The sequence below is a fragment of the Cibotium barometz genome, chromosome 63 (assembly GCF_041138505.1).
Source record: "Cibotium barometz isolate CiBa-2024 chromosome 63, ASM4113850v1, whole genome shotgun sequence".
NCBI lineage: Eukaryota > Viridiplantae > Streptophyta > Polypodiopsida > Cyatheales > Cibotiaceae > Cibotium > Cibotium barometz.
In genome coordinates this window covers 3,188,611-3,209,791 of record NC_141108.1, presented here as the reverse complement: position 1 = coordinate 3,209,791, position 21,181 = coordinate 3,188,611, and the positions used below count along the sequence as shown (strand labels likewise).

General features: G+C 45.4%; 1 protein-coding gene across 7 annotated transcripts in view; it reads left to right on the top strand.

Moving 5' to 3' along the window:
- The window catches only part of LOC147603573 (uncharacterized), a 49,532-nt gene extending 29,021 nt beyond the window's left edge, over positions 1 to 20,511 (top strand). For all 7 annotated transcript variants that reach the window (XM_086796371.1, XM_086796372.1, XM_086796378.1 and 4 more), the window contains one exon: positions 19,872 to 20,511. In XM_086796371.1, the coding sequence (XP_086652497.1) occupies positions 19,872 to 20,160 (289 nt within the window). In that variant the 3' untranslated portion in view covers positions 20,161 to 20,511. The remainder of the gene's footprint in view (positions 1 to 19,871) is intronic.
- Positions 20,512 to 21,181: the final 670 nt, after the last annotated feature.

Sequence of the window (21,181 nt, the reverse complement as noted above, 5' to 3'; positions counted from 1 at the left end):
GTCCTAGGCAAACACCTTCACCACTTGAGCGAAGAAGTTTGAGCTGCTAAGAGAGAGAGGTGATGCCTCGCTAGCGAAGCTGGATCTGGTATTCTTGGCAGGCTGAGTAAGCGAAGAAGGGATAGCTGTCATGAAAGGGCGTCCACCAATTCTTCTTTACCAGTTTCTTTACTAGTCTCACACAGCCAGGCCACCAATTTTTCTTTACCAGTCTCACACTGCCAGGTCAGGGGTAGGTACTCCCAAAACCAGTTGCTAATACAAGTCCATTTGTTGGAGGGCACCATGGTGCAGATGGCTTTTCGGTGTCTTTGATTCGGGGGGGTCTCGGCACTGTACTCGTTGGCCTACAGCCAGGTCGTTAATCAGGGGGTGAGAAGGGAGCGCTTACCTATCTCCATCTTGGTACAGTAGGGCTGCTCCATGGACGCTTTCTTCCCTCTTGGTTGTGGAGCCCATGCTCGCAAGACATAGGTTTGGAGAGACCCAGTCTCTCTATCCGCACCCTGGTGGTGCTCGTTGCAGAGTTTGCAGATGACACTGTAACTTACCTTGCTGGTTTGGTTGGGAATCTCTAGCGCTTTTCTGCGGTGATCAAGAAGTTTTGCCTCACCTCCAGAGCATGTGTCACATGCGGAAGAACTGCCTATTTTAAGAATTGTACAAAGCACAAAGATGAACAAGAAGAGAGAGAGATGTTGCTGTAACACTGTTTTGTAGATATGTACCAATATGTACATCTATCCTAGCCAACATGGCCTCCAAAAGGAAACACCTAAGCCTATGGCATGTCTCACAAACTTGGGATGAGATGATGAGAGGGATTCGTCCCAAGGATATCACCTAATGCACATGCATAAACAAGATTAGAGAAACCAAAGAAAAGGGGTGGAGGCAAGCTGAACACCCAACCATAGGTTCGCATATGCAATGTGAGATCCCACTGCCCCCTCCGCACACTGGATTCCCGGTAGCTGGTAGCGGAAGTAGCTCTCTCATGCGTGGGGCAGGGTTTCCCACTCGGGGCCTCGCCCTCGAATGTCTGGGCACGAGACTAAGCTGGTGGTCATTCCGAAAACCGAAACCGGGAAAATTTTCCATGCTCGGAAAACGGGGATGATTCCACCATTTTTTATTTTCTTAACGAATTTTTCTAACGAAATCAAGATACTGAACTAACCTTTATATGAATAAACCAGATAGAAGGGAAACTATTACAGACTTAACTTGAAGGGATCAACGCTTTTTTCCTAATTGAATCAGGCACAGTCGTTGATCTATTCATTAGAGAAGTCTTCAGGCTTTTATTTAACTACTCGAGTTCTAAATGTATTCCTATTAATCAATTTTATTATTAAAACTCTACTGATTCCAGCCTAACCCCATCCGGCCCATAGGTTAGCCATCGCCCAACCACTGGGATTGGTAGAACCAGACAAGTACTCACCCACCTATAATTGAATGCCTTTCTTAACTTTTGCTTTAGAATACAGATACGCACACACTCCTCTTTAAACTTTAACTTATAAAACAATCCATTGACAAACAATTATTGGTTACAGATGTTATAACTCAAAATTTTCATTCAATCCTTGTTTCTCATTAAAAAAACAGTATCACTCTGGACTCTCCATTAAGACCAACTGGTCAGCAACGAGATCCAGTAACAGATTACAATAAACATTGGTTCATCATATAATATATATCTTCCACGACATACGCATGAGTGTCTTAAGCACCGCGAGTGGATCGCTTGGTCAGAACCCTCCAGGATCCTTCTTAGGTGTCCTGGCACTTCACTCAGGGACCGCTTCGTTGACCCTCGCCCATCGTACCGGAAGTACATCATTTTTCACCATACCACGACTGGTCAAGACTTGGGCAGGTTTTTGCCGCGTGAGCCGTCCTTTGAACACTCCCCGCTAGCTGTTGCAACCGAACTTCTCTTAGAAAAACTCATATACCAAATGCTTCCTCCAGCATTCTGGCATAAGACAGTCCACTAAGAAAACAGGGTTTCTATGCAAGTTTTTAGTTTTGATTTTTTTTTGAATATAATGAGTATATCTTAAATCCGTATCCCAATACTTTTAGATCGCAGGTCTGAATTCCAACAGAATTTGTTAAATTCTATAACCTTGATCCTCAGATCAGAATCAAAGGGTCTTAACTTGATTTCAGATTCGGTGGGTGATTTGAGTGAATTTTCTTGAACTGGTCACATCGTCTTTTCTTAAAACTGACGAAGGAGTCATGTCTTGGTCATAGTCTGATTCAGGGTTTGAGTCTGGAAAGGTTCTCCCTAAACTATCTTTCTCGAAGGGTAATATTTCAATTACTACTTTATTGAATTTCATTCATTGAGTATTTGCTTAATTGAATTCAAAACTAATCACAAATTCCTATGAGGAATAAATTAATCATTTATCTAAAATTCCGACTTCGATAGTTTTTTTGAATTTTCTCATTACCATCTTAGAGAATATGAAACGGTAGAGTTTTCTCTCACAGAGTATTTACTTATTCATTTATCAATATTCATGGGATTTAAACATAAGATTAAAGAGAACTCTTATTTTGATATAAAAATTATGTATGCATCTATTTATGCATAAAATCCAACTTCTATAGAAATAACACTTTTATATAAAAGGAAATCCTTTTATGCATCTATTTATGCATAAAAATTAATTTTGATCAAAGTAACACTTTTATAATAAAAAAAATTCTTTTATGCATCTATTTATGCATAAAAACTAATTTTGATGAAAGTAACACTTTTATAATAAAAAAATTCTTTTATGCATCTATTTATGCATAAAAATTAATTTTGATGAAAGCAACACTTTCATAATAAAAAAGTTCTTTTAGAATGAAAATAACACTTTTAGAATACATAAACGGTGGGGATTACTCTTTTTGAATAATAAAAAAATAAAACTTATTTCACGAAATTTAAGAAAATTTTACCATAACCTCCTTTGTATGGCTGATCATTTTTTAAATTTTTTCATTCTCAAGTTACTTAGAAATTATCCCAAATGGTTTTAAGCATTCTAAACTAATCAAATTTCACTTTTTAAAGAGAAACAATATGAAAAGTTTAATTCTAACAATTTAATTATATATCTAGAATAAAGAAAGGCTGAATTCAAGAATGAAGAGAGGGGAAAAGCCTTTGCAACAAGGCATAACATCATTTTTAAGAAAACAAAAATTAAAAAACCATTAATAAAGAAAAAGTAGGATTTCTAGCTTACATGAATTTTTGTGAGCTTTTCTTTGGCTTGATGGTTTGAGGGATCTACTCTTGTTTGCAACAAGAGTGGCCACCAATTCTTTTGAAGAGAAAATGGTAAAAAACTAATGAATTATCAATAAACTCACTGTTTTTGGCTCTGGGGAGGAGTAGAATAACAGTGCATAAAACACTATTAAGCTTCTATAAAGGGGGAGGCTTCTATTTATAGGAAAAAGTGAGCTTCTAACCAAGCAAACTGATTCTAGAATTTTTCAGATTAGTTTGGTCAATTTTTGACTATTTTTGGGTCAGTTTAGTTCATTTTTTGGATCCAGTTTTGAATTAGGAGAGAGGAGAGATGAAATATCTAATTTTATTGATTTAAAATTCAAAAGCAATGATGGAAAAAAGACGCCTACTTCATGAGGGGGAATCCCCACTCTGAGGTGTCAAAAATTTATTTTTTTAGTATTTCCTTTGGTCTTTGTCCACTCTTCATCTTATGTAAGTATTTACTCATTTTTGGAGGGATTTTCTTTATTTCTTCAATTTAGCTCCTCTCTATATTTGGATTAATCTAATTGGTCCCTCATAACCTTAATCTAAAATTTTTAGAAAATCTGGACTCTTAGGATAAGGCCTTTTGAACAGATTATAATTTATTTCTAATGCACCTTCTGAAATTCTTTTTGAACTTTTGTTTTGGGAGAATTTATTTTAATAAGATGAGATATTTTTTCATCCAAAAATATTTAAAAACTGAATCATCTCTCTCTAGAAGATTTTCTCTCTATAGATCAAAACAGGTAGAAACAAGATCTTTTATATTTCTGAAGAGGGATTTGATTACAGGGGAAGATACTGGACTTCTTGAGAGGCTGGGGAGGAATCTTACATGCAAACCTCCCCTACTAAGCCAGGGGCTAAGGTTTCACTTCCATGAGTTCATGCTAGTCAGCCCTGGCATTCCATACCACCAGTGCCTGCCCACAAGGGTCCTCGGTAAGACTACCCGTGATTTGCCATGTGCATGGTAGAAGTAAGCCTCTTGGTCCAAGTTGAGACCACAATGAATCAATAATAACCCAAGACTCACTTATATAATGCTTATTGCTGCAATGAATAATAGTCCGGTTATAAATAGCCAATAACATCGGATTTATTAAATCTAAACCTTAGTCACTTGAATCCGCTATTCCTAATCGTAGGGCTCTCCTAACCCTGTTGGATTAGTCCCTATCCCCAAGGGTTAGTGCTAGGTACGTAACATTTCTCCCCATTTAAGACATTTCCACTCTTGAAAATAAATGATGGAGAATCTAGCTACTTACATCAACTGGCTCCGAAATCAGGTTTATATGTGTCTATCGAATTTACATAGCCACGTATCAAGGAACCGGCTTAGGTGTAGCTGTTGTTCCTCCAACATATGACTTAGGGAACAAGAAAAAAAAAATAGAACCTTAGCAAGTCTGTGGAGAATATAAAGCATCTTTCAATCATCCAACTCCTCAAGGAATTGAAAACCGGAATCGCCGCGAGACAACTATCTGCTAGCTATAACATAACACCCATCCTTACTGTGTGGACATGCAGATTTCACATTGTGAAGTTTTCGTCCGAGTTGTGGCTAGTTGATATTGTGTGAATTCTTTCTATCTTTAGCGGTGCATTTGCCCTATCAACTACTTATTTGTTGTACTGATTCTTTCTATTTGCTACTTCCCTTAGTGCTAGGCTTCATAATGGCTGAGTCTGCCCTGCATCTCTGGAGGTTTGACAGAAACTCAGTACGAAGAGCTTTGTGTGAACATATGCTCTTATGTGTGTGTGAGAAGTGCGTGTGTGAGAGCATATCACTACCATGAGTATATAACATGCATGCTCCTAAAAGGTGAATTCGGGCATGTTCCTAGATTCATCTAGGTATATAATTCAGCCGTATTAGCGGACATGCAGATTTCACATTGTGAAGTTTTCGTCCGAGTTGCGGCCAGCTGATATTGTGCGAATTCGTTCTATCTTTAGCGGTGCATTTTCCCTATCAACTACTTATTTGTTGTACTAATTCTTTCTATTTGCTACTTCCCTTAGTGTTAGGCTTCATTATGGCTGAGTTTGCTCTGCATCTCTAGAGGTTTAACAAAAACTTAGTACGAAGGGCTTTGTGTGAACATATGCTCTTATATGTGTGTGTGTGTGTGTGTGTGTGTGTGTGTGTGTGTGGAGTGCGTGTGTGAGAGCATATCTCGATACAGAGTTCTACACCCATTATTGGGCACTAATGACGTTAGTGGGGATGTCGTAGTATCTAGTCCATACTATGCATAATGGAGTTGATAGTTATATAGTCTTGTGGGTTGACTACCATGAGTATATAACATGCACGTTCCTAAAAGGTGAATTTGGGCATGTTCTTGGATTCATCTAGGTATATAATTTAGCCGTACTAGTGGACACGCAGATTTCACATTGTGAAGTTTTCGTCCGAGTTGCGGCCAGTTGATAGTGTGAATTCTTTCTATCTTTAGCAGTGCATTTGCCCTATCAACTACTTATTTGTTGTACTAATTCTTTCTATTTGCTACTTCCCCTAGTGCTATGCTTCATTATGGCTGAGTTTGCCCTGCATCTCTGGAGGTTTGATAGAAACTCACGACGAAGGGCTTTGTGTGAACATATGCTCTTATGTGTGTGTGTGTGTGTGTGTGAGAGAGAGAGAGAGAGAGAGAGAGAGAGAGAGAGAGAGAGAGAGCATATCTTGATACAGAGTTCTACACCCACTATTGGGCACTGATGACGTTAGTGGGAATGTCGTCGTATCTAGTCCATACTATGCATAATGGAGTTGATAGTTATATAGTCTTGTGGGTTGATTACCATGAGTATATAACATGCACGTTCCTAAAAGGTGAAATTGGGCATGTTCCTGGATTCATCTAGGTATATAAAACCCATCCTTACTACTGCCTTTACTTGCCAATGCCGTTCCAGTTTGCCGCTCGGTTGTCGTCCCCGTTGCTGACACGTCCTCAGTTGACGTCTTTGTCTACCTCCCTACTCGTCGTCGTCCGAATCTTGTCTGGATAGCATGAATCAACTCCCCCAAGAAGGGCTGGATCCTCAAACTCAAGGCCTTTGCTAAGACCTTGTAGACAGTATTGAGGATCGTAATGGGTCTCCAATGCCGAATATCATCTGATACTCCCTCCCCCTTGGGGATAAGAAATATCAACCCTCAGAGAAGCTCTGTGGCATCACCCCAGTGTCCAAAACATACTGAAAGCCCCTGCGGAGGCCTGGCCCCAAAAGGTCCCAATAGCGCATAAAAAAGGCAGGCGTCAATCCGTCCTCCCCAGGGCAACTGTGGCGCGGAAGGACTCTCAAGGCCTCAGCAAGTTCAACCCCTGAAAGAGGCTCACCCAGAATTGTACGCATACGATCTGTGATCCTCCTCTGCACATAGGCCCACACAGTCTGTCTGCAAGCATCCCGAGCCTCAGTGGCTGGCTCCGCTGAAAGCAGGTCTCTATAGAACTCAGTGGCAATGGCTCTGATCTCCCCGGGCTCAGTGGCTACCGATCCGTCCTGCCTCCTGAGCTGGCGGACTCCTGCTCAAGCATGGCGAGGTCCAGTAATCTCAAAAAACTCCCCAGTCACTCTATCACCAAGCTGCGTCCACTGAGAGGCCTGGCGACGATAATAGAACTCATGTCTCTGCTTCTGTGCCTCTCTAACCTCCTGACGTGCCTGGCTCAGTTGGGACGCCACTCACTCACATGTAGGCTGCTGCTCTTGAAGGCGCTGAAGCGAATCAAGGCTATGTCTCAACCGACGCTCCCGCTCGCGTGTCTCTCCCAGCCGTGTCAAGGCTGCAGCGTGCAAAAAAGAGCTGAGCTCGATGAGTCCTTGGGCACACTGGCATGCTGCATCCTGGTCAGGGCTCTGGCTATCATGCCATATCCTCTCAATGTCCTCAGTGAGACTAGGATCTGTAAGTATCCTCTCTGGGATCCTCAACTGCAAGTTGATCTCCCGTGTCCTCTCCTCAAGTGTCAAAATAACTGGCGCATGGTCTGAAAAAGAGGTGCCAGCGAGAATGCCAACGGAACCCCCTCGCTCCCCTAGCCAGTCGCCCACATAGAAGCGATCAATCCGTGATAGATTAGTCCCTCCCTGCTGGGGATCCGACCGAGAGAAACTAAGACTGTCCTGAGAGCGGGAGAAAGCCTCATGCTGCCATGCATCAGTGATCCTCAGTGTCATGCAAAATCGCTCCCAAGCTGCAAGCTCCGTGCTGTGCACTGTAACATGACTGCCTCCCATCCTATCGGCCGGGTCCTCAAGCATGTTGAAGTCTCCCCCAACACACCAATGTGCGGCCTCTGGCGATGCATCCGTAACCTGGGTCCAGAACTGTGCTCTGGCACTAGCATGGTTGGGCGCATAGACATTGAGCACGCCAAAGAGCTCATCATGCATCCTCAGAATGACATACTGTGCTCTACCAGGCACAATGATCCCGCGATCCACAATGGCATGCGGCCATACATCCGCAATGACCATACATACTCCTCCCTGCCCACCCAAGGGGCCAAACCCTGTAGACCAAAAGGTGTCCCATCTACCAGGCATCACCGAACCATATCTCCGGATCCTGCTCTCACCCAAATGGTGCTCCTGCAACATCAAAATATCAACACTGCCCCCAACCAGGCATCTCTGAAGCTCCTGCCTCAAGCAACCACGATAACGTATATAGTGTGCGCCGCCAAGGCCCTGTACATTCCATGAGATGATCCTCATGGATGACCTGCCTGAGGTGGATGCTGTCTCAGCCGTACGGCGGGTCTTCGCAAGCGGCTTGGATGGAGAATAGTCCCCATCCGAGCGGCTACGAATCTGCCCACCCGGTGTGTTGCAAGAATCTCGGATCAGGCGCGAGTGGCTGTGACCCATGGCGACTGCCTCCCGCTTAGACAGAGCACCCTCGTGTATGCATACATATCCAGGGTCGCGTGCTAAGTCTGTCACTATGCGAACCACCAAATGTCGAATCCTGGAGGCATCCACACTTTCGGAATCTAAGAAAAAATGAGCCAACTCCCATAGTCGGCCTATCACGTCTGTCACCTCCAGATCGCTCACATGGTGAGAAAACTCAACTGCCTGAGTCTTCAAAGTGCTAAGAGCGAGATCCATAGTCCACTCCTGGTCGCTAGGGCCACAGAGAGGGAATGAGAAGGCCACCGCTGAATCAAGTGCCTCCTCTCCTTGGGCCGGAGGTATCACTACATGAACTTTGATGGGTGCTGGCTCATGGGGGCCCTCTGCTCCAAAAAGCCGTGTGAAAGAATAATCAAAAGCCTCCGAGTGGTGTCTAATGTCGAGGCGACTCAGCTGACTGCAGATAGAGGATATCCGTGAAGCCCGAATCGGCATGGTAAGTCTCCTGTGCGGTGCTCGAGCAAGGTCGGTGCTCAGTGTCCGCCGGACTGCAGGTGAGCGCCAGGGAACTGCCAAGGCCTCCCGGGGAGCTGAGGCGAGCGGGGGGGGGGGGGGGGGGGGGGGAGAAGGGGGTGGAAAAGGAGCGGCTGCCAAAACTGGAGCAGGGACGGGAGGAGGCGAAGGTGGAAGCGAGGCGGGAGGGGGGGACGGGGGAGGGGGGGTGGGGGCGAAGGAGGGGGTGCTGGCATCTCCTGGTCCTCAGTCGGCGCTGGGGTCTCCTCCTGTAGAGAAGCAAAGCTGTCCCTCTGAGGTGGGGCGGGAGGAGCCTCCATCAGAGTCTGAAGCTATGTCGAATGCGGATCCTGCAAGAGCCGAGCTGCACACAAAGGGCGGAGGGGGAAGGCGGAAGGTAAAGAAAAAGAACCCCAGGGGATGAAAAAACAGGAATAAGGCGGCGAAGACAAAAAAACCCTAGGGGGGGCGGAAGCAGCGTGAAAAAAAGGGGGGGGGGTGGGGGGGGAAGAGCGGGCGACGGCTGGCGGAGGGGGGGCGGGGCGCTGAAGAAAGGAGGGGGGGCGCGAAAGAGAAGAACAGGGGGCGGGCGCTACAGTGCAGGGGCGCGCAAGAAAAAAACACAGGCAGAGGAGGGGGAGCAAACGCGAGGGCAGGGCGGGGGTGGGGGAGTAGACGCGTGGGCGGGAAGGGGGGGAGGGTGTGCAGGCAGCAGTGCGAGCAGGGGGGGGGGAGCGTGAGCTTCAGCGAGCGCGAGGAGTTGCTTGAGAAGGTGGGATAAATTACTGTACAATAATCACACAGGCTTGAGCGCTTCTTGTCTTGCAGACCTGCTAGTCGTCTAAGAGTGAGAGAGAGAGATTCAATAGATGATTGCCAAGGTGATGCGCCACACGATACCACCCGACACTCCCTTCGCTTTTATAACCAGAGATGTGATTCCGCCTGCTATCTCCAAAAAGCAAAATAGCAAAAAAAACGCAAACTTCCAATAATAATATTTTAAGTCATCAAAGGTTTAAAAACCTTATAAACTTTAAAATCGTCTTTTGTTCCTTTCACACTTGGGTTGGCCACACATATGGGTTTTCTTTTCATATCCAAACTGATGTACACTGTCCATCCCGTGCTCGGCTTGTTGTCCAGAGAAAAACACAGGGTCGTAACACAATAACTATGCCTTGTGGAGTTTCATGGTGCGAAACCTTCTTGTTGCCAAAGGTTTATGGGGTTATGTATCAGGTGAAGATGTACGCCTTGCAGACATAGCACCTAACACACCTCGCGGTGGTGCTCAGCAAGTGGCAATACCTACTCCTTCCTCACAGGAGGAGAAGAGATGGGATACTCGTGATACCCAAGCAATGGCTTTGATTGCTTTGTCAGTAAAGCGATCAACCATAGTGCATATCAGGTCTTGTAGGACCTCACGGCGAGCTTGGGATGTACTTGAAACCATGTATGAGGCAAAGAATGAGGTCAGGGTTGCATATCTCAAGAAGGAACTTGAGAACTTGGACATGAATGATGGTGATAGTCATAGTTATTACGAGGCGCGCCTCTAACGTACAAGGCGTTCGACTCCCTGGTTGACGCGTCCACTTTTTTATTTTTTGCCGGTTTGAGTCTATAGACAGGGGCTTTAGGGGCCCAAGGCAGCCCCTCTCCTACACACTCTCTCTCCCTCTCTCATACATTCTCTTCCTCTCTCCCTTAAGCCTTTCTCAAGACCCAAACACACACACTAGGATGATGATGTTTTTTATACCCACTTTTGGAGCTATCTCTATACTCATAACTCTACCATGTACTTTGTAGTTGGATCCCGGTTTTGGATCCGTTACAACCTCAGCTCATAGACTTTAGAGCGTAGATATCTTAGCCCCCATCATACCCTACTTAGGTTTATCCCAGCTCATTTCATTTTAATTTGTATCCTTGATGATGTATCTAGATGATGAGGATGTACTATTTTGGTCTCATAGGTCATTTTGGCCTTTTGCAGACGTTTAATACAGCTTTCTTTCTTTCTTCTTTCTTTCACACACACTCTCTTTCCCTCTCTCATACACACCCTCTCTCTTCCTGCCTCAAGGCTCATACATATAGAAGGATACACCAGTCAATAAAGTAGAGGTGATGAATGCTACATTGGAAGAGGAAGCCAAGAGACGGGCACGTGCCTTACATGTACGTGTAGTTGGGTGGAAAGATAAGGGAAATCCCCAAGAGGATGCAAAAGCTCTTGCAACAAAAATTGGAGCCATTGATGTACCCATTACCGGAGCATGGCGAGTAGGTAGAGATGAAACCAAGGCGAAGATATTGATCATCAAGTTTGGTGACTTGGAGAAGAAGAAGGCCTTCCTCTCCAAAAGGATGGCCCTTAAGGGGGAAAAGATTTATTTGGATGAGGACCTTACACCGGCACAGATAGCACACCGGAAGGAACACATGCCGTGTGTGCTTGAGGCAAGGAAAGAGGGGAAATGGGCGGTATACAGAGATGGCGGAGTCATCATTACGGAGAGGAGGCCCGCTTGACGGTGCGCGGCCTATGAGACCTTGCGATTCACGGTGTGGGAATTGCAACAGAGCCCTTAGAACAGATGCAGGATACTTTGAGGATACTTTCAGACACAGTGATATTGCTATGTATACGGAAACCCATCAGTGCACAAACAAGAGGCTTCCTGACGTATAGGGTTATAGATGGGAATCAGTTTTCCGCCCTCAGCCACGCACAGTGGGAGATACTAGAGGATCTGGAGGAGTGGCAATACTTTACAGGGAGGAGCTTTGTGACAAAATACATGTGGTACATAGAGACGTAGATGCGAGGTACATGTGGGCCCAAATATGCAGAGGGGGGGCTCTGCGAGCTATATGTGGCGGTATGCTACTTTCCCCTAGCCCACTCCAGGTTTGCACCATCAGGAGAGTCGCCCTATATACCACTATATGATGATATCATGAGGTTTGCCAGCATGGGAGACATATTACTATTGGGAGACTTTAATGCACGTACAGGCATAGAGCAGACAGAGCTGTATGATACTCAAGAGGCTATGTACCAGAAGATCACGGCAGAGGATGTAGGGTTGCAGAGATCAACATAGGATGAGGGGGAGATTACAGATTATGGCAAGCATTTTCTCACACTCGGGAGTGCACATGGGTTGGTCATATACAATGGCTTATCGAGATGGCAAGGATCAGATGCTCTCACACACTGGAACTCTAAAGGTGGAGCGAGCACAGTGGACTACTTGATGGGATCTCCTTCATTGATACCTGATGTGTGGGGTTTCACGATTTCTAGTAGGCCCATTGGCATAGCAGCCGATCATGCATACCTGAGTTTCACACTAGTAGGTAGATCCCCGAGAGATGGGCCAGCCACTCATCTACCTAGGTACCCGAGATATCAGTTTACACGAGAGACAGTTGGGGTTTCTCGAGATGCAGTATCTGATGGCTTGTTCGCTTTAGACCTGCATAGCCCTCTGGACAAGATCACGAGAGGATTGGCAGGTGTACTACATGCATCCGCCTCATATGCGTTTCCCTGCACTATGATCCCTTCCACCCACCCCCGCAGCACTGCCCCACAAAACAGTTGGTATGATGATGAGTGTCGTGAGACACGAACTCAGCTATAGCGTGAGATTGCCATTGGGTCTCACACGCATAGACAGGCCAGGATGATCTTTCGGCGCCTTGTGTGGAGGAAGAAACGAGCCTATCTGGCTAAGCTAGTGGAGGAGATCTACCAACTCTTCCTGGGGAAGGACAACAAGAGGGCATGGAAGATGTTTCAGGAGAGACAGCCTGGTACTCCGATTACTGCACCTGAGGCATGGCATACTTATGCTAGAGAGCTATATGATGCACCAGGACAGCCCCCCACCCCCCCTCCACTGGGAGCTAGACCGGCTAGCAGCACCTTTTTTACTATGCGGATGGTGCTAGATGCGATAGACAGGTTACAGAATGGAAAGGCACAGGATCATGATGGGCTAGTTGGAGAGCACTTCTCATATGCACGAGACACTTTGGCTCCGCTCATTGTACATGTGTTTAATCGTGTCATTTGTGAGGGTTTCCCGACAAGTTGGACAGAGCATATCATTGTACCACTCTATAAGAGTGGGGACCCCATGGTATTAGGCAACTACAGGACGATCATGATGGGTCATTACTTGGCCAAACTATATGGCTCCATATTGGAGTCGGAGCTGAGCCGATGGGCAGAGAGGCATGGTCATCGAGCACATGGACAGGTTGGTTTCAGGAAAGGATTTACTACCTTGGATCACATATTGACACTTCGGACACTTATTGAAGAGGGCAGGGCACATAAGAGAAGGACATACTGCTGCTTTGTGGACTTCCGCAAAGCCTTCGATACCGTACCACGTGCCAGGCTTATGCATAGATTGCATGACATTGAGGTACTTGAGGATATGCAGTGGGGGATATATGCTCTGTATGAGTCTGTGACAGGCAGAGTCCGAGCTCCAGGCGAACTATCTGATAGGGTGACCAGCACGATGGGGGTGAAGCAAGGATGCCCGCTATCGCCCACCCTCTTTGGACTGTACATTGATGCGGTCTCTGATTATGTAGACAGATTGGGAGGCCCAGGGGCATGCCTGGCAGGGGTGTTGATACCCATCTTGTTATATGCTGATGATATTGTTCTAATCTCCGGAGGGATTACAGAGACACCTGGATGCATTATAGGCTTTTTGTGCGGATAGAGATCTGATAGTGAACCTTGGGAAAACCAAGGTTATGGTGTTTAACACCACACAGGCATGGGTGATGAGATCAGAGCCTCAGTTCACTTTCCGAGGGGAGCCGGTAGAGTACGTTAAGCCATATGTCTACTTGAGAGTTACTTTCACAGGACCGCGTTTCTCCCTGAAGGAGGCAGCACAGCAGCTAGATTAGCTTGAGGGCATGCAACCTTGGGGGCACTTGAGAGGTAGTGTGCACACATACAGTTTCAGGAGCCACGCAGCAAATTGTGGCTATTTGATACGCTTGTCACACCGACCCTCCTGTACAGAGCTCCAATTTGGGGTCCCGGTATACAGTATACATCACAGATTTCAGAGAGGGACAGATGAGGGATGGAGGCAAATGGAGAGACCACTGATTATGATGATTGCCCGCATGATTCGGAGCAAATCATCAGTACCACATGAGATTGTTCGGGCTGAGCTGGGTGCCCCACTAGTAGTAACTGAGGCCCTATTCCAGGCAGTTACCTTTTTATAGGGCTATGGGAGCTCCCTCAGCAGAGGTACTCCCGATTGGCATTGACCTCATCCATACAGTTGGCTGAGGATGGAGATACTCATTGCTGGTACGGCGAACGCTCAGATGAGATCATGGTTTGACCTACATGGTTTGCGGATAGAGGCACTACCACCCTTTCAGTACAGTCTGGATTGCTCATTTTTGGATCTCACTTGCTCAGAACAAAACCGCGTGATCAGGATGGATATCATTTGAGTGGACACAGAGAGGACATGGACTAGCCCCCTTGAGCCCTTAGACACGAAAATGACTCATTACAAGAGCCATTTTCTACACCTCTCACCAGATGATTTTATCACCCACCCGACGTACATGGATGTACACCTATCACATGGGATACGTTGTGCCATTGGACAGATCCGGACCTCATCACACTAGCTGGGGATTGAGATAGGGCGATATGTGCATCAGATCTTGGATGACCGCATTTGTCAGCTATGCTACCAGGAGGTAGAGACAGAGGAACACTACATTTGCCGATGTACAGTCTATATGAGATCCAAGGGAGATATCACTGCCTCTTCCGAGAGGGTTTTGGGCTATTACGCAGAGTCATGGAGTTTGAGGATCAGAGATGCTTGGGATTGTTTCTACTTGAGCTCAGGAGACACAGAGAGACCCTCTTGGCAGACAGGAGGCCGAGCCATGATGTACCTAGACAGAGGACCCTCACAGATTTCTTCGGTACCGGCGCCAGCAACCTAGCCCACACACCTCCTGATACCTCCTCCATTGGGCCATCAGGGCACCGACCACGCTCCTAGGGAGTCACCACTGATAGAGCAGTTATCTTATGTTGTGCTCGTTGGTCACGCCCACCAGGATCCCGACCACGGCATCCTCACCATCGCCGGATTAGAGCCATTATTGCTCGGCATCGGAGGCACCTACCTCGCTTCTACGACCTCTCCATTCTAGACAGCCTCATGGCGGAGATACTTGATCTAAGGAGAAGGCAACACTTCAACTGATCAGCATACATGGATCTACCTGATATACATTTTTCAGTATTTTCTACTTAGTATCATCTCGGAGTCTTACAATTCTGTTTTTATAACTGTAGGACAATCAGTTTATGGTACTTTTTAGTCTCATTTAGTTGTTCTCTTTGATGAGACACCAACTTCAGATGTACTCTCAGTTTTAGACTCATAGGCCATTATGGCCTCTTAGAGACGTTAATATATCATTTCATTTCATTTCATTTCTCTCTCTCTCTCTCTCTCTCTCTCTCTCTCTCTCTCAATAGATGCCTCTAACACGCCTCTAACATCTCTAGAAAAAAATGAGTCTTTCGAGGCGCGTACCATATCCACCTTGTACCAAACGCCTTTGACGCCTCTAACAACCCTGGTGACAGTAATGATCATCTTACGAAGATCCAAGATCTCCGAGAGCAGTTGCTCAATATTGATGAGGTCATTCCATATTCATTTGAACAGGCTCATGAAGATGAGCATTAGGTAAAAGCCATGCAAAATGAAATGGATTCTATCCACAAAAACAACACTTGGGATTTGGTAGACTTGTCTCTTGGCAAGAAGTCAATTGGCACAAAGTGGGTATACAAGTTAAAAAGAAAGTCTGATGGTATCATTGATGGGTACAAGGCCAAGCTTGTGGCCAAAGGGTATGCCCAGAAAAAGGGCATTGATTATGATGAGACTTTCGCACCTACTTCTCGTATGGCCAGAGTTAGATGTCTTGTTGCATTGGCTGCCCATCATGGATGAAAAGTGCATCAGATGGACATAAAATCAGCTTTTCTTTGCAGGAAGAACTGTATGTAAATCAACCCATTGGTTTTGTGATGCATGGTCGTGAAAACAAAGTATGCAAGCTTCGAAAATGACTTTATGGTCTCAAGCAAGCTTCTTGAGCTTGGTATGAGAAGATACATACTTATTTGACCAATGAGGGTTTTCGCAATAGTCCAATAGAGAGCACCCTCTATGTGAAAGAGGATCATGGCACTTTGATTATGCTCATTCTTTATTTGGATGACACGTTGGTCATTGGGAATGGGATAAAATTTCAGCCTTCAAAGTTGAATTGCAAACCTCATTTGAGATGACAGATTTAGGATTGTTGCATTATTATTTGAGCATACAATTTGTGCAGACAGATGTTGGGACTTATGTACAACAATCAAAATACATTCAAAAGCTGTTGCATAAGTTTGGATTTTAAGATTGTAAGCCCATCTCTACTCCGATGGAGCAGGGCTCAAATTGAGCATGTATGATGTTGGAGAGCCTTTTGATATGAGTGTTTACAGCCAAGGAGTGGGCTATCTCATATACTTATGTAACACACGCCCAGATATTCAGTTTGGGGTTTCCTAGTGTAGTAAATTTATGCATAGCCTAGGTACAAAGCATTGGTAAGCACTGAAGCGAATCTTCGGCTATCTTGAGGGCTCCTTGGATGTTGCTTTGGTATATTCCAGGGGGGGCAGCTTGTAGTTACATTGGGCTGGTGATTATGATACATGGCAATCCACTAGTGGAAATTGTTTCTTTTTGGGGCATTCATGCATATCATGGTTGAACAAAAAGCAATCCACTGTTGCCACATCTACTTGTGAGGCTGAGTACAAGGCAGCTTTTACAGTCACATTAGATTGTGTATGGCTGAGGAGATCGATGGTTGATCTTCGTGAGTGTCAATAGACACCCACTAACGTACTACGTACATCGAGATTCATTATCATTATGTTAGAGAGAGGTTATATGCAAGGGAGATCACATTATCTTACTGCTCTACACAGGACAATGTCGTAGTTTTGTTCACGAAGGTGTTGTATTGAGAGAAGTTTGAAGCTCAAAGTTGGGCTTACTCTTCTACAAAGAGTGATTTGCTACCCACCTTGTATAGGTTTACATTACCAGTACAGGGGGATTTATTGGTATATATGATATGAGTAGTGCCACGTATGAACATGGGCTAACCAAGGGCACTTTTTCCCTTTGGGTTTCGCCTTGGAGATCTGGTGTGAAAGGACACCTTCTACTTTAGTTGTATTATGATATTATGGAGTTGACCTTCTAGCTCCACACATTCCAATGCAATTTATTCTTCGCATCTCTTGTGTGTGCCTGCTTGTGAATGTGTCGCTGCTGTGCGTAACCCTAATTTAGTTCCTCTAGCTTCCCTCTTGGGCCAACACACACGATTACAAAAGGAAGTGATCTTGCCTATTTATAGGCTCCTAATTACCCCTATGCAATAGCCGTCGGCCAATGCAACAGTTGTTGTCGGCTAGGTCCTTGGACAAATAAAATGCAAAAATAGACATAAAATGCCTAACTACTAGTACATGTCCTCTAGCTTTTTCTAACTGCCTTGGGTAAAATCCCTAACATTAACCCTGGCTGTTTACTGCCCAAAAGGTGCGTAAGCTTTGGGAGAACCGCCCCCTTTTGTGTTTGTAGTGTGACCTAGGAGAGTTGTATTGGCAAAACCCCACTATTCAGTCAGAGGCCCTAGGTATTTCTTTTTTTAGACTCGGCTAAGGCTGTGGCATTTTCTTTTCCGGGAATGGGCCGCCCCATTTTGTTGCAGGAGATAGATGACACTCCTGCAGCCACCACCTTTAGGCAGGCGCGAGGCCTCTTTTTTTTGTTTTTTTTGTTTTTTGAATTATTGAAGTCAGTTTTGGGAGAGCTTTCAACCTCAAAAGATTACCCTCTTCCTTTGGCTAGTCCCTCACTAGAGCCTTCCGGTGGGCATGTGGTTAGCCATTGCAGCCCCCCAGCTTCATGCAGTCTTGGCGCCTTCCAGGAGTCGCATTGCCACTGCTTGTGGTACTGCCTGAAGTGACAACAGGTGTTTTTTTTTTCTGGGAAAAAGATTCTTCAATTAGTTAAAGAAAAAACAGCCACAAAGGGCTAAGTACAACAACGAAGGGCTAAATACAAACTCGTCTCATATAAGGGCAGGAAACAAGTGATCATAAGGGGAAGAGATGCTTCTCCTCCAGCTGAAGGCACAACAGGTTTCATGGATGACTTATTGTTTTTTTGCCTCCAAACCTAGCACTCTCTACTGCCTCACCTGGGGTGTGATTGCTTGGGCCACGGAGGTGGGAGCAGTTGGTTCTACTCTATGAGGATGGCACAAGTCTTTGCCTATAGCTCACACACTTTCGGATCCCAGCATCCATGCCTCCTTGGTGGCTGCTGCGTGAAGATGGGCACGAGGTTCCAAGTGCACAAGAAGGCTGCTCAGCCCTGCTGCATCTGGTCTGAGTCACCGGTGAGGTGCTCTGATCGCCCCTGGAGACTGGGTGAAGTCTTTCCAAATGGAGTGGACATCTCTGCAGGCAGGGTAATAGAACCATTGGTAACCTTGTTGCATTGGTCTCACCAAATGTGCCAGGCTGCAATGCTGCTGATGAGCTCTGATGCTAGCTCACATGGGTCTCTATGGTCCATTGGGGGACACCAGGAGCCTCCCCTCGTGTTCTTTTTGGTTTTTTGACCTGATTTATGTATTTTGTTTCCTTTCTTGAGGGTTGTAGTCTGCATTGAGTAGGCGCTTTCTTTTTGACTAAATGAAGGATCTATTCTTGATTTTCTGTAGTGTTTATAAAATTTATAAAAGGGGGGGGGGGGGGGGGGGGGAGCAGTGCATAGGTTGGGGGGAAAGAGGAATCCGTTGCCTCCAAGAATTGGTGTGAACCATAAGAGCCAAACCTGAACACACTAAAAGGGGATCTTTAGATCCTCCGTGGTGTCCTAAGGAAGGTTCAGGTCTGTGTCCTGATGTCCTATCGAGAAGACCAAAAGGGGAAGGTTTTCCCAAAGGCAGAGGACCACAGAGAGAAGATTGCCTTCCACAGAGGTGAGAGAGAACCAGTAGGAATCGACTGCTTGAGGAATGGCTAGTCACTGGTCTCCCTCCACCTTGCACAGTTGTGTGGTGCATTGACCCTCGCAAGATGGAACTTTACCTTGCCGGCAGTGGCTTGGCACTCCATTTGACGAACTAGTGGAGGCCAGCGAACACGGGTTCACTTCCAGGCCTGACGGCTGTGTGCCAAGTCCATCAGCACGGTATGGTCGACCTCATTCACATCCTCCATGGGCAATAGGAGAGCACCTCTAGGGCAGCTACCAGGGCTATGCAGAACAGAGGGTAGGCTTTCTTGGTATCTGGAATTCAACCTCTGTCTGTAGGTACAAGATGAGATCACTTTGAATTACAGGCCTTGGGTGGTGGCTCTTCTCCCCACCCTGCATGTATAATGTCCCTCTGAAGGTGACCGATCATAAACGGAGTAGCCCCTTCTCTCTTTTACAGACTTTCATCTCATTAGAGGGATTATTATTATTATTATTTTTTCCAGATATGCATTTTCTTTACCAATGGATCCTTTTCCGGCAGGGCTAAAAGATGTCCTTTTTGTGCCAAAAGCCATTTCTATCTACATTCAATGGTTTTCTGAATAAAACTACCCTGGTTTTGCACCCTCTCTACCATAAATGAACAAACAAAATGCCAATGAGGTGATAGCTCAAGTGGTAGAGGTGTTTGTCTAGGACCAGCAGGTCCTAGGTTAAACCCCACATGGTGCTTCCTCGGCGGCATCGCCTATGGGCGGTGAAAAATGGTAACTATGGGAGGATCTTGGGCTAAGGTCAGTCGGGGGAAAAAAAAGATCTACAAAACACGAGTGCATCATTACCTTGAGGGATTTTATTCCCTTTTTATGAGCAGACTCTTGTCCTCAAATTATGGTTTTAAGAGACATGTTAGTGAGCTTGTCCTGCATATTTTTGTCCTGTATTTGAGTAGCCATATTTTGAACACTAACTGATGTAAGCCATTTTCTTTTCAGCTATTGGTTCCAGACACCAGAGGCATGGACTACAAGTGGTAATTTCAGGTCGCTAGCATATATGCGACCTCTTGCAATATGGGCAATGCATTGGGCTCTTTATCCGCCGAAGAGGATTTTGGAGGCTCCCAGAATTCCTTCCATGGACAGGGAAGTTGAATTGCATCATCACATGGGATTTACTAGAGTTGCAGAGGCTCTGAAGATTGTTCCTGCTGTGCAAGCTGCAAATGTTACGGCCTTTTTCGAGTACCTGTATGAGTGTGTTTGTAGAAGGGGTAATATATAATCATTGGGACCTTTGTCAAAGGTTTCTAGGGTCCTTAGAGAACTCTCTGTATTGATGTTCTCTGTGGATGACCTCACGATTGAAATTGGTGTCATGCAAAGTGCATGCCAGTGCAAGATTTTTCTTGAACAGCCAGATGAAAAAGGTCATCTAGTGCTTGTTCAATAACTTGCCACACACACAAATAAGGACTTCTCTTCACTTGCTATGCATAATATAGTGGCTGTACCAACAGAGGCCATCACAACGTCAACATGAAGAAGACAGGAAGCTTACCTTTTAATGGTGAATGAATGCAATGAGCAAACTCTTAGCAATATTCAAGGGAAGAAGTTCCAGTTTCAGGCTCAAGAAGTTTGTCATTGCATTTTTGGCCTGCATTTATGTTACATTTATTTGGCTTTTCATGGGCGTTCCTTTTTCACTTTTTTATTCCAACTCTCTCTCTCTCTCTCTCTCTCTCTCACACACACACACACACACACACACATGCACACACTCTCTCTCTCTCTCATGCACTCTCTCTCCACCTTCCTTTTCCAAAAATTTCATGTTCTTTACATTGTTAGTTTAAAATTAAGATAATATTCTAGTAGAGTCTCTCTCTCTCTCTCTCTCTCTACTATTGACAGGATGGAGAAACATGGACCAATGTGATCTCGGCTTGATGTTGATATGTCGGGGGAGACCTGCCTCTATAGCTCGTCCGAACACACCACCGTAGGGAGGGCTCTATAAACTAGCACAACACAGATCTAGGGCACCAATCCACTTAGCTAATATCCTTAGTCCTTCCGTTGACACAGAAAAGCTCTCAAAAATCTCTCAAACCACTTTAGTTGAGGACTCCAACTGTCCTCCCAAGTCAATCATGACCTCTAATAGCTGATCTTCACTTAAAACCCCTCAATTGGCTACCAGCTGACCAAAAACACTCCCAGTTGACACAAATTGATCAATTGCTGATTGAAAATTGAATCAGACAGTTGCTTTTGAACCCAATTAGAATTATGTCCGCCAA